The 13189-nt window shown below is 59.2% G+C and overlaps 2 protein-coding genes across 6 annotated transcripts in view; one reads left to right on the forward strand and one right to left on the reverse strand.

The window, feature by feature from the left end:
• Positions 1 to 3218, forward strand: part of SORCS2 (sortilin related VPS10 domain containing receptor 2) — a 432949-nt gene extending 429731 nt beyond the window's left edge. The window contains exon 27 of the mRNA XM_045998356.1: positions 751 to 3218. Within this exon, the coding sequence (XP_045854312.1) occupies positions 751 to 815 (65 nt within the window). The 3' untranslated portion in view covers positions 816 to 3218. The remainder of the gene's footprint in view (positions 1 to 750) is intronic.
• A 5036-nt stretch (positions 3219 to 8254) lies between these two features.
• AFAP1 (actin filament associated protein 1) overlaps positions 8255 to 13189 on the reverse strand; it is a 134337-nt gene continuing 129402 nt past the window's right edge. For all 5 annotated transcript variants that reach the window (XM_045997676.1, XM_045997671.1, XM_045997673.1 and 2 more), the window contains one exon: positions 8255 to 12339. In XM_045997676.1, the coding sequence (XP_045853632.1) occupies positions 12313 to 12339 (27 nt within the window). In that variant the 3' untranslated portion in view covers positions 8255 to 12312. The remainder of the gene's footprint in view (positions 12340 to 13189) is intronic.

Raw genomic sequence — 13189 nt, forward strand, 5'->3', positions numbered from 1 at the left:
TGCCATCCCTGTGCACCCCAAAGGCCCCCTCCAGCACCCTCCCCTGCTTGGGGCTCCCCGCTGCCTCCCATGTCACCGGGTCCCTGCCTTCATGCAGGTGGTATCACAGGCCCACAACCAGCTACAGAGGCTCCCAGGGGACCCGGGGCCTCCCAAGCTCGGGCTTGGAGGGAACGTGCCCACGTTCCAGATGACAAAACCAAGGCCTCAGGGTGATGGACCTTGATGACGGTCTCACCCGGCTGGTTGGGCTCGTGGGCGGGGCATGCTGCAGCTGGGCAGCTGCCACAGAACTGTGGGCCGCCTTCTCCTGGTGCCCTTGAGGTGGGGGGAGACAGACACCACTCCGGGTCAGCTTCCTCCCCTCCCCCAGAGGGCCAGGCCTCTGTCCCCTGGCCTCCTGAGGCTGTCCCTTCCCAGGACCAGGCGTCCCGAGGAGTGTCCTGCAGTGCCCCGCCACCACGCAGCCCCTCCCACAACCCCTCCCCCCGAAACCCCTCCCCCCAGCCTCTCCCACCGCCTCTCCCCACCAAGCCCCTCCCGAAGCCACCTGCCCTCCCTGCTTTGGTGAAAGTGCCTATCTGCTGGCCTTGCCCTCACCTCCTGAGGCCTGCTGGGGTGCAGGGCTCGCGAGGGCACCGGGAGAACCCACTCTATCACGCGCCCAGGAGAGGGAGACCCCCACACTCCCAGCGCACTCGGGCACCCACTCAGGCGGGTGCTCACGGGCGGGGCGTGTCTGTCTCCCAGGGAATCACTCTGGCGTCGTCCTAAGTATCAACTCCCGAGAGATGCACAGCTACCTGGTGAGCTGATGTCCCCGACGCCGCGCCCGGGACACTCACCTCTGCGCCGTCTCAGCCCCGGAGGGCACCGGTGCCCGGACCCGCGTCCCCTCGGAGACCTGCGGAAGCACCACCTCCTCCAGCTGTCCCCACGCAGGGGAGACAGACTCACTCCCCTCTTCAGCTCACGCCCAGCCCACAAGACGCATGGGGAGGAGCCTACAGACCCCTTCTCCTCCCCCAATCCCCTGGACACCAGGCCCAGGGGCCACCCACTTTCCCCACCCCGCTCTGGGCTCATCTCTGCCCCTAGCCCCCTGTGGATCACCGGCTGCTCATGCCCATTGTCCCAGCCCGAGGCCTGGCCTCCCTAGGGGGAGGTGAGCCTATCAGGCGGCCCTGTGGGCCCTGTCCCAGCACAGGGTGCGTGAGTCCTGCTTTCTTCCTCATCACCCTGGGGAGGGCGGCTCCTACCCCACATGGCCTCCTTCCTGGGGTGTCCCCCAGAATCCAGAAAGCCTCTGCCCCAGGCCCCACCCCTGCCCCAGGCCCTCTGAAACAGCCCTCCATACCTCCCTCTTTCCGCCTCTTTTTAAACTGCAGATGATGTAAATACCTCTCTAGGCAGCTGTTTGCATTTTGGGGGGTCACTCCCCTTTCTAGTCTCAACGGCCAGGCAGTAGCCATCTGCGTTGCTTTCTCAGAGCCCCCTGCTCGGGACCCTTCCTGGAGGGCCCAGCGCCGCTCCCCTGATTCTCCAGGCTCTGTTCCTAACCTAGGGCCCAGAGGGGCCAACACCCTCCCAGCTTTGTCCCCCCTGCCCCCCCACTTGTGCTCCCCAGGCTCCCCGCCCACCCACCAGGTCTCCTCCTCCCCACAGGCATGGAGGGAGTACCACCCCCCCCCCAGGGGCACCAAGGGTCCCATGCTTCCCAGCAGTTGGAGGAACCTGGGTGGGAGCCCAGGGACCAGCCAAGGTTTTGGATGGCAGAGCGGAAGGGCCCTCCAGGAGTGTGCCTCTCCTTCTGAAGGTGGAGAAATTGAGGCCCAGAGAGGGAGTGACTTTCCCCAAGTCATACAGCAACACCACAGCCGCCGAGGTGCCCCAGGGACCAGCCTTGCCCCTGCCCCCCGGTGCAGGGAGTCCACTCACTCACAGATGCCTAGAATCAGGGACGCTAGCCTCAGTCTACACATGTGAATATTATGGGGGGGGGGGACATTCACCTTTTGCCTTGAAACCGGAAGTCAGTATTCTCCCTCCCTCCCTCCATCCCTCTGCCTCTCCCTGTCCCTCTTCTGTCCTTGCCCTCCCTCTCCCCCTCCTCCTCTCTCCTCCCAGCAGGGCTCTCCCTGGCCCCGGGCCTTTCCTTAGGGGATGGGGACACCAGAGCCCAGGCTAGGTGCTCCCGGGCTCCTAGTGAGTCCAGAATGAAGCCTAGCAGGGCACTGGCCCATGTCTCCCAGAAGAGGACCATGGCCTGCGGGAGGGGAAGCCCAGGGACGCACCCTCACACCCGCAACAGCACCCCCCACCCCAACCCTGCACGCAGGAGTCACTTAGTCTTTGTGTGTTACAGATAGGGACTCTGAGCCCTTGGGGAGGAAGGGGTCGCAGCACATCACCCACCAGGGGGAGGAGGCTCCCTGCTCACCAGCTGGCGCTCCCGGGTCTTACTCCAGAAGTTACCCTCTAAGTTGTTCTCAAGACCCTCAAGAGAGGGGCTGGGGCCTGAGGACCTGGGGACAAGTTGCAAGTGTGGTCACTGTGGGAAGAGGCCGGGATTCTTTGGACTTTACCACCACCTCCTTCCAGCCCGTTAGCAGCCTCCAAAGAGAACTTCGGGAGCCCAGTGTCCTGCTGTCCACCACACCCCGCCTGCCCCATGAGCATCAGACGCACACGGTCAGACACCTGTCAGCACCATCCAGGTCCAAGGTCAAGGTCAGCATGGAGTCCCCTGGCCACAGCCTCCCATCCCCCAGCTCACCAGTGCCTGCCGGTGACAACCCCTTGACCTTCTTTGACCACTTGACTTCATTCTCTCTCCTGCTTGGGTAGGGTTGTGGTTGTTCTTCTCCCTTAGTTATTTGTGTTTTTCTGGTATTTTATTATTTCTACGAAGAGTATTTTGAGCGTGTGGACCCAAGAGTCCGGGAATCAGGCGGCATCTGACATGACCTTATGTGTGTCCATGCCCATGACCGTAGAGATGAGCGTGTAGGTCTGTGGGGGAGCGGGGTACACACTCGAGGTGCTGCACGTCTGCGGGCCTGTGTACGAGGCGCTGGGGACACGACGCGGTCTGCACAGGCAGCCGACGCTTCAATCAAACGGGCTATGCCCATACTTGGTATATGCACATAACAAAGACGCGAAAAATCCTTTCTTATTTTTCCTTTTTAAAAAATCAATAAATCATTTGTGATGCTTTTAACAAAGATTAAATGAATATAATCAGCCTTTGCCTTCTTATGAAGCGATTCTTCCCCATTTGCCTAAACACACACGCAAAAACACACACACGCACTCGTGCGCGCACAGGCCCCCACAGCTATGGTCTCAGGGACGGGGACGAGGCCCTGGGGCCGTTCTTGACACTGGGAGCAGGTGGCAGTGACATTAACCTTTTCGGTCTCTGGATCTGGGACGGTCCACCTGTTCACCTGTGAAGCCACAGTACTGCCCACCAGCTTTCAAAGTTCTCATGCGCAGGTTGGCGCCCCTCCTGCCCTCGAGGCCAGCAGAAGGGCCCGCAGGCATCAGCCCGTTTGCCGGAGGAGGGACAGAGGCCAGCCAGCCCGACAGGGCGTACTCCGGGCTGACGGTCTCCTGATCTCTGAGGTGTCATCTGGCCTGTCTTGGAGGAGCCGGGGGCTGGATTCCCCCTCCTTGGCCTGGGCTCTGATGTTGGCACTGCCCAGACTGCCCGGGAGTTTCCTCTGGGAGCGCTCAGCAGGCAAACACTTCCTTCCCACTCTCGTCCCTGGTCAGAGCCGTGGAAATGCACCCCAGCCAACTGTGCAGGCGTACATTTCCCACGTGGTCCCAGCAGGAGACGAGGTCCATGTGGGGCCGTGGGGTGGGGGGAGGAGGGTTGGTGGGGTGCTGAGCGCCTGCTGCTCATCCTCGAGAGGACTTTACCAGGAGCTGGCACCGGGGTCCCCGGGAATCTGCCTTGGGTGCGAGCCCGTGTCCGTGGAAGCCCCGGAGCGAGGTATTTCCTCTCCCTGGTGCACATCTCTGCTGCATGTACGTTTGGGGCAGCTTAGGAGGAAATCTGCATTATGGATTCGGGTCAGCACTGGGCCTTGAGGGGATGCAGCACCGCAGGGTACCAGGGGCTCTAGGATGGTGACTCGTCCAGGTCTAGGAACCAGGAAGGGTTCCTGGGGTACTCTGGGGATGTAGCCGCCCCATCACTGTACCCACCAGGCCTGGAGTATGCTTGCTTTGTGGGGGCGGAGCTGTGACTTCAGGGGGCCGTCCCCTATTCCAGTCCTGGGGACACTGCAATCAGTGCATTAGTCCCTGTGCACACCCCTGTGGGCTCAGCCACCACGACCACGGCCGAAACTGGCTTCCCACCAAATGCGCCAGGCCGACCAGTCTCTGGAGGGGGCCAGCTGCCATCCAGACTCTGCAGCCTGGGGTCCCACATCCCCATGGAATTTGGGGGCCCAAGCTCTGTGCTGACAGCCATATTCTCAGCTCCCACCTACGAAAAGCAGCCACCACACACATTTCCAGAATGTTCCCTGCACCAGAAACCCTCTTCTGTGTCGCCAGTGAAGGGAGTGTCTGCTGAACGCTGTGGGTTCAAGATGATGGGGGATGGGGAGTCATCCACCTCTAAGTCCTGGCCTCGGGTTTCCTCACGGAACGTGGTTCCACGGTCCCAGCACGCTGCAACCAGAGGGCAGCATCATTCCTCATGGCTCCCACGGTCTCTTTTGCACACGTATTAGTGGGGTTACTGCTTCACATCCACCCCGATACCCAGTGGCTGCAGCAAGGTAAGGGTTCTGACTGCTGCTTCCTCGTGTATCTGCAGCCGCCCCCCGCCCACAGTGGGCATTCAACAAATGGAAAAATGAATAAAGAATTAGTTGAGGGAACAGAGTGTCTCTCCTGTGGAAAAGACACCGCACAGTGAGGGGTGGTTGTGGTCCATTGAAGCCCTCGGGGGCGGCTGGAGAGCACATGGACCAGCAGCCTGCCCTTGGTGCCCACGAGGCGACAGTCGGGCCACTGTGGAAAAGCGTGGGCTCAGCACCTGGCGTGCAGCAAGCCTGGGGCCAGTGCAGCGGTCGTGGTCACCGCTGGCGTGCTGTTGTCAAGGCCGCCTGCGGCTCCCAACACCGAGAAACGTGGAACGTGTTTAAAAACAAGAGCAGAAAGGCTCGAGGGCATGGGACATTCCCTTCCCCCTTCCTGGCGGATGCATCCAGAGGGAGGGGACAGGAAGGCCTTGCATATTGTGTGTGTGTGTGTGTGTGTGTGTGTGTGTGTGTGGCAGAAGCACACGGGGAGTGGGGAGGCAGGGAGGGAGCAGGCAGGGCACACACCTGGGAGGCACCCTGATCCCTAGGGATCCCCAAATTGTTCTGGAGATGCAGATTCTTCATCAATGAAAAAGGGAAGGGACAAATGGGAGGCACAGCCGCCGGTAGGGACATTTCCTCATCTTATGGCGGCTTGAGGAGTGCTCTGGGACTGGACAGGAAGGGGAGGGGGCTGGAAGGGGATGGGCTGGAGGAGGGGTCCAGGGGCCCCCAGTGGGGGTAGGACAGATACTGTAGAGCACCTGCCAGGGGCCTAGCGTGCCTGCCATTTCCAGGCCTCACCCACTGACTTCTGAGAGCAGGACAGCCAGTGGGGGCTCCCCTCCTACTCCATGGGGGACGAAAGTCAGAAAACGCTCCAGAATGCCAACCAGAGACCGGCAGACTTCGGGGTCCCTGCCAATCGCCTAGGACTGGGATGTCTTAAAATGTAGGCTTTGTTGTGACTAGGAATGGAGAGGCTTCAGATCAGGCGAGGGCTGCCACGGATCAGCTAAGCCTGTCGTACTCCGTTCTCAAGAGGACGGCCACGCCACGCCACATGTGGGCCATGTGGAGGAGGGGTCAGTGATGGGAAAGTGTGAACAGAAACCTCTGTTGCAGGTTTACAGGAAGGAGCAGGTGGGCAGGGCAAACAGGCTGAGGACTGGCTAGTGGGAAGAATTTCAGCGGGCTCTGGGCCGGAGGTGTCTGGCACCTGGCCCTGCGGGAACTAGGGAAGGGGGTGGTGGCCCAGAGTGTGGGGGCCCTACACTGGATATGGTTGGGGAGTGGGTTCCAGAATGGTCGGTCTGTGCGTGCAGGCATGCAGGTGAGCCCTTTCCCATCTGTAGGAACCGGCTGCCCTGGGAGGGCAGTCTGTCTGTCTAGGGCTGAGGCTGGCCACCCCTGCAGATAGCTCCGGGATAGACCGGCCCCCTTGGGTGTCAGGACCAGCTGGCACTAGTCCCCCAGGTCACGAGGTGGGTGTACCAGATCTGCTGCCCTGGGGACGGCCTCCCTCCTGTGCTCCCCACCCCACTTCTCCACTAGCTGGTCCCTTTGTATGAAAAGATGGCCATTTTAGCAGCATCATGGAATTGACGAAGCCTCCATCCTAACATTTCCGGATCACACAGGTCAGCTAATGTTCTCTCTGCTTCCCAGTAAGGAAACTGCTGATTTACACACTGGGGAGGTTTCGTGTCGCCTGCCTCCAAAACCATAACACGTGTGATGAATGTCCCCGAGTCATCTCTGTGGTTTTGAAGAGCCAAGGCAGGAGTTCTGGTCTCTTCTAGCTAAGTCTGAAAAGAAATAAGAGGCACCTCCCTTTCCTTCGGCAGCGCCCCAGGACTTCGTAACCTGCCTCCCCGGGGGAGACAGACTGCCCACACTGAACAGCTGAGGTTGGGGCCCAGAAGACTCTGCCCCTGGTTTTGCACCTCCAAGTGCACAGGGTGCACTGAGAACCCCCTTCTTCTTTTTTTTTTTAATATTTTATTTATTTATTTGACAGAGAGAGAGAGGTCACAAGTAGGTAGAGAGGCAGGCAGAGAGAGGGAGAAACAGGCTCCCTACTGAGCAGAGAGCCCAATGTGGGGCTCGATCCCAGGACCCTGAGATCATGACCTGAGCCAAAGGCAGAAGCTTAAACCACTGAGCCACCCAGGCGCCCCCCCTTCTTCTAAGACGGATGGAGAAGGCCCCCCTCCTGCCTCCCACTGGAATCGAAAGGGGCCCTTCACCATCCGTGATGTGCCCAGGCCCATCCCACACCAGAGACAGACAGAATTTGGGGTGTGAGGTCCCACAGGGCCATTTGGCCCTAGAGCCTGGACTGAGGGGACACTCAGTCCCCCACGGATCCCTGGCCCCGGGATCAGACCTACCTTTTCCCCTCATTGACCAGGGTGTCCTGCAGACTCCTGTCCAGTGAGCCCACACCGGTCTCTACACTTGTGCAGCCCTTGCCAAGGGCCACTCCTCTGCGTGTTCTGCCTGATGCAGGCCAGCCCAGTTCCTTGGGCCAGGCCAAGGAGAGCTCTGGGGGAAGAGCCAGCCACCTGGGGTGGGGTGGGGGTGCTTGGTTGGCTCAGACTGGGCGTGTGCACCTGCAGGCGGCCTTTCTGTCTCTCTGGCCGTCCCTGCCCCCCAACCCGGGCAAGTGTGGCCACATGGGCCTGCCACAACCGTCATTGTGACTCATTCTGGTCCCAGCCGGCAGGGGGCTTCCCCAAACCAGAGATCAGGTCATCCCACCCATACGGGGAGGCTTGGACCCTCCAATCTGACTCCAGCCGCTGTCTAGACTCAAGTTCCACCTCCCCCTGCCCCCGGCTGCCAGTGTCCCGGCCTCACGTGGCTGCTGGCTGCGTCCCTGGTCCTCCCCCTCCATCCCCTGCTCCTCCTGTTGCCCCCAAGGCCACATCTTTCTCTTGCCCAGCTCCCTGCTGAACTCCTGCTCAATCACCATGACCTAGCTCCAGGACCCCCCTCCTACATGCCCCACCCACCCATCCAGAGGGCGGCTGCATCTTCCCAGGGATGGGAGGGGGAAACACGGATGTCTGCACACAGATCAACGCCCCCAGGGGGCACTGAGCTGGCTGTTTGCGAGAAGGAGCTCCTAAGAGGCAGGTACCACCTGATTCACTCGTCTCCAGCACCTGGCCCGGAGCCTGGCCCTCAGCGAGGGCACAAAGGTTTCTGCATTGAATATTCTGATCTAAAAACCACTGGAAAGCACAGCAGCTGAAGCTCGTCGGGGAGGAACATCCTTGCTCACAGAAACAAGGCACAGCCCCACCTTCTCCCTCACCTGCTCCTTCTTACCCCCCCCCCCCCGCCCACAGGTGTCCATCAACCCTGTGCCTCCATCCAGCGGATGGTGAGGCCGGTGGAAGCAAGACACGGAGGCCAGCTGGAAGCATAAAGCTTTATTGATAACACACCAACGAGGCACGCCGGAGGGCGCCAGTCCGTGGGCTACACCCCTTCAAACAGTAGAAAAATCCATTAGTAAAGCAGAAAATTCAGGGGAGGGGACTACAACATGGAGCAGACGGCCTGAAAACTGGCATTTCCGTTGGAAGTTTCCTTTGATAAAAGTCCTTGATGAATTAAATACATTGAGAAACACAGTGAAAACATATTTACAGTCCTTTGAAACGGGCACCGCCAACATATTTAATTAAAAAAACATCTTTGCTGTTTCTTGCTGGTTTTGTTCAAAGAGAATTTTAAATACGACTTTAGTTTTTTAAAAAATACAGTAAGGAAATAATTACAATCTTCGTATGAAAACATTTTACAACTTAGAGCCGTGGTCAGTGAATGCTAAATATCCATGATTTAAAAATTGGTGTTAGAATTTAAAGTCACTATTTCTTTTCTTGTTAGAAAATCAAATAGAAAGATTATCTTATTAAAAACACCTTTGGTCCCTAAGAATCGTGATCTGATGATCCCATGTTGGAAACGCCTTCCCTGGCCAAAACCAGGGACACCGGGTGATGCTTGCCAGCGGCGGGAGGGAGACAGCCGGCACTGTTCCCTCCCTGTTCCCAGCACTGATCCTGGCACTGTTCCCGGAAGAGGGGCCAGACGAAGTTTGGGCCCCCCTGTAGCCCCTGCCTCACAGGAGACGAGCTTCCTGCAGGGGGCGCTGGTGGGAGAGGCTGTGCCCGCCAAGGGACCCAAGGTAAAGTTCACCTTCAGGTATTCACAGTGTGCACCCAGCCCATTACGGGGATGGTGAAGAGCCAGCAGTGACAACAGGAACAAAAGAAGGAATCACTCTCTTTAACATGATACCACAGATCTGAAAAATTTCCCATTAAAAATTTATTTTAGAAAAAGACAAAATGAGGAAGGCAACAGTTTAACAATCTGAGAAAGCCAGATGGGTGGGCGTGGGGGGTGGGGCGGTGGAGATGATGGCCGTCCCCTGGGAGAGGCCGCCTTGAAGGGGCCTGTGGGCTGGCTGCAGGGGTCTTTTCTGGCACCAGAGGCCCTGCTCTGGGCACCCACCTCGCTGCCCACCCTCGGGAGGTCCCGTTGCACAGCTGGGCCAGCAAACCCAGGGCACCGCCTGCTATGAGGCCGTGTCCCTCTGCAGCCCCCAGACTCACGCCTGTCCCTGTGCAAACCTGCACGTGTGTTCCCGGTTGTTGCCGCTGTGAAAATGGGGCTGGGTCTCCTTTCTGGGGGCAGCCCTCGGGGCCGAAAGCACACACTGACTTTACAGAAGGCGGCACATCTCCAACCTGAGTGGCTTGGGGTTTCTGGATCTCGGACAGTTGAAGGGAACAAGAACGACTGTGAGGTTTGGCAACACGGAGGTGCACGAATGGAGGACAGGACGGCTTTATGCCACGGCTATGCACGGTCACCCAGAGAAGACTCCAGAAAGATCCACGGCCATCTGGACCCTTCCCCAGACCCACACTGGGTACCAGGTAGTGGAACCATCCGGAAGCCCAGCGAGGGCAGGGCTGACTGCTCTGACTCCCGCAGAGGGACTTGCCCCCTCCCCCACTGACTCAAAAGAGGGGAAAAGTGACCACTCCCACCCATCCCACACCACGGGTGACACAGTGCGCCCACAACCACCGTTTTGTTTCTGTGCAAAAGGTCAGTGAGTTATAAACACACAAAACTGGAGAGGATTTGAGGGTTGAAGACAGCTGACCGAAACAGAGCCAGAGGCCGAGCCCCAAGGCTGACGGGCTGCGGGGGGTGGGGGCAGGCAGCCACTGTGACCCCCAGAGGTGGCCCCATGAGCACAGCTGCCACACTCCTCCACTTTGGGTGAGGATCCTGTCACAGTCTGGGCAGCATTCGGTGAACGGGTGACACCTCGAAGGGAACGGGACTTCTCCCGGAGGGGCAAGCCTCCTGTGGCCAGCCTGCTCCGTGCCTCATCTGGTGGCCGCCGGCCAGGGGCTCGGGAGGGCCCTAACGTTACCTCACCGCCTGAATCCTGACAAGACGTCTCACGTGTGTCTAGTATGTACAGATATAAATTAAAAACTCTATTTATTGAACATATACAAATAAATAACTTATTTGGAAGCAAACCTTTCGCCCAACTTTCTGATCAGACCTGAAGACACCGGGGGAACACGCAACACGGCAGGAGCCCTGCGTGACCCGCTGCCAGTGGCTCCGGGGAACCAGCAGGATCCATCTAAGCTTGCCGTCCTCTCTACAGGGCTGATGGTGAGGAAAGGTAGTGTGAAGCTTGGGTTTTGCAGACATAGCACACACACGCTGGAGTCTGAGCCCAGGGTCCAAATCCCGGCTCCCACTCCGACGGGCCACGTCCTTGGGCAAACCCAGGGGGTGGACCCCGTGCTGCCTGGGGTCTCCCTGGCAGGGGCATGGGCAGCTCACGCTTTTTCCTCCTGACGGTTGGAACCTGTCAGCTGCTTGGGCTGAGTTGGCTGACAAGCAGGGCAGCCCAAGAGCCTTACTTTGAGAAATCTTCTTTGACCGGAAGGCAGCAAAAATCTACAGGGGATAAAACCTTTTCGTTTTACAGAAAATCAGCTTTGTAGAGTGCAAGGTGGCCCAGCTTCCCATGCAGACAAACAGGACAGGGCTCCTCCCGACAGCGCTGGGAAGATGGACCCAGAGGCTTTGGGGGGCATCCTTCCTCGATTTCTTGGGTGCTCAGGCAGGAGGGGTCCGCGTCTCCACTGGGCTCCGCTGCAGCCCCCGCTCCCTGCTGGAAACTGTCTCCTGCCCGGGAGGCCGCTCACCTGCTCTCCAGCCAAAATCTCACGGGGCCACGAGGGCCCTATGCTCGCCTGACTCCATGCAGAAGGAAGGACTGCGTGAGTGTGGCCAAGCCCGGGAGGGACTCTGGAGGCGTGCCGGGGGCATAGGGGAAAACATGGAGACCTTTTCTTGCCTTCTATCCCTACGGTTGGTATGGACGTTTCTAGATGCGAGACTTGCTCTCAGCAGGAAGCGCCCCTCCACACGTGTGCCCCTGAATCCATCTGCAGAGGGACCCCAGTGTGACTGACTGCCCGTCCCTGGAACTGAGGATCCCTGAGAGGGTCTCTCTGGAGGCCAAGCAGAGTTGGGTGGGTCTCAGGCCACACGGGTGCAAAGACCTGGCCTCCCGGGGGCACCCGCGCTCTGGGCCTGGGTTTGCAGGCAGTGGGGCAGGGGCCCGGGGAGGGACTGGAAGCTGTTGTTCTGCTCGGGATGCCATGGTTCTATGGCCCAGTGACTTCCAGAACCTGCTTCCCTCTTGGGGGAATGGAAGTCCCACCACCATCTGGGGAGGCTGCCCGGGGTTGTGCAGGTCTCTTGCAGGCTCTAACGGGCACATGGGGTCAGGGACACTGAGGACGGGGAGGGGTGGGGACACACATCAGTGAAGCAGCAGAGAACACTCTGCCACCTTTCGAAAGCAGTACAAATAATTAATAAAATAGGCTACAGAACCTCTGAAAAACCCTTTGAGCTAAGTGCAACACACGATAAAAAGAGACATTTTTTAAAAGTTTAAAAAGAATGGCAGCTTTTTGCATCGTGGCGACAAAAGCATTTGTCCAGAGAAGAAACAGTTAAAAGATAACAGACGCTTCACAGCACGGGTTTCCCATGCACCGCCTCAAGTGCCGTGGGGGACAGGACGGGCACGTGGGGAGGGGAGACCAAGACACAAGGAGGACGAGCTGCTCCTCCGCGAGGGGCGGGGAGAGCACTCACTGAGCTCGGTAAAAAGACGCAGCTTCCCATCGGCCCCGGGACGCCTCTACCTCACTTTCTGCTCTTCAACAGAGAGAGGTGGGGACCCCAGTGTCACAGGTGAATTTCTTTACAGGGACAAGTACAGTAGGAGAGGATGCGCGGGCGGGTCTGGGCTCGGCCACTGGCCCTGGCGTCCGGCGCGGTGACCACGCGGGCGGGGCTTCCTGCAGCAGCGGGACAGCACCTGCGAGCGGGGCATCCAGCCGTCCCTCTACGTCCCATTCTTCAGCTCCCATTCCTGGTGTGGCGAGAGGAAGGGTATGGGTCAAAGCGGCAAGGCGCCAGGAGACAGGCCCGCAGCTGTGGATGGTGCGTGAACCCATTTGGTGGCTGCTCAAGAGTTCGGGAATCACCGCTGAGGCGGAAGTTAGATCAAGGAGGGGAGTGTTGTCCCAGAGACCAGAGGCCAAGCCCCACCCCTGACCCCGGCTGCAAGTCCCTTGTCACTGTTCTCGGGAGTAAATCCCTGAAGCTGTGCGCATGGTTGCTAGTCCCATGAGCAAGGACACCTTGGTCCCTCCAGGTGTGTGGCCGGCTTCGGCATCGCTGCGCACTGACCCACCGAGACCCCACGTTTATCCTGGGGAAGCGGCAGGAGCTGCAGTCCCCAAGCCAGTGACTGCTGTGCACCTGCGGGACACATGGCTCACGCACAGGCTGCAGAAGTTCCCTCGCAGGTCTGACCCGACAGTCAAGAGACTACATGAACCAGACCCTTTCCTGCACTTGTCATCTGCAAATGGTCAGGGGGATGGCCCTGGACAGCTCCCTCCTGAGACCCCTGGCCCCACAGCCCCCGCCCCGCACCTGCAGGGACAGGCACAGACCCAGAACACTCCACACCTGCTGACAAAGGGAACAGAAACCTGTGGCAGCTCTTCCTTCCCCAGACTTGGCGGTACCCACAGCTTTGGACACTTGCCGGGGAGGACACGAGGTCACAGACGCGTCTGCAGCCATGGCCACCAGGGCCACACTGAGAGCACGCCCCGGGGGTACCATCTGCATTCCTCCATGCCACAGGCCACCTCTCTGAAAGCCATGGACTTCTAGCCAGTTTGGCCCAGGTCCTGACGTGGCCCTGGGAC

Source organism: Meles meles, chromosome 2, assembly GCF_922984935.1.
Source record: "Meles meles chromosome 2, mMelMel3.1 paternal haplotype, whole genome shotgun sequence".
NCBI lineage: Eukaryota > Metazoa > Chordata > Mammalia > Carnivora > Mustelidae > Meles > Meles meles.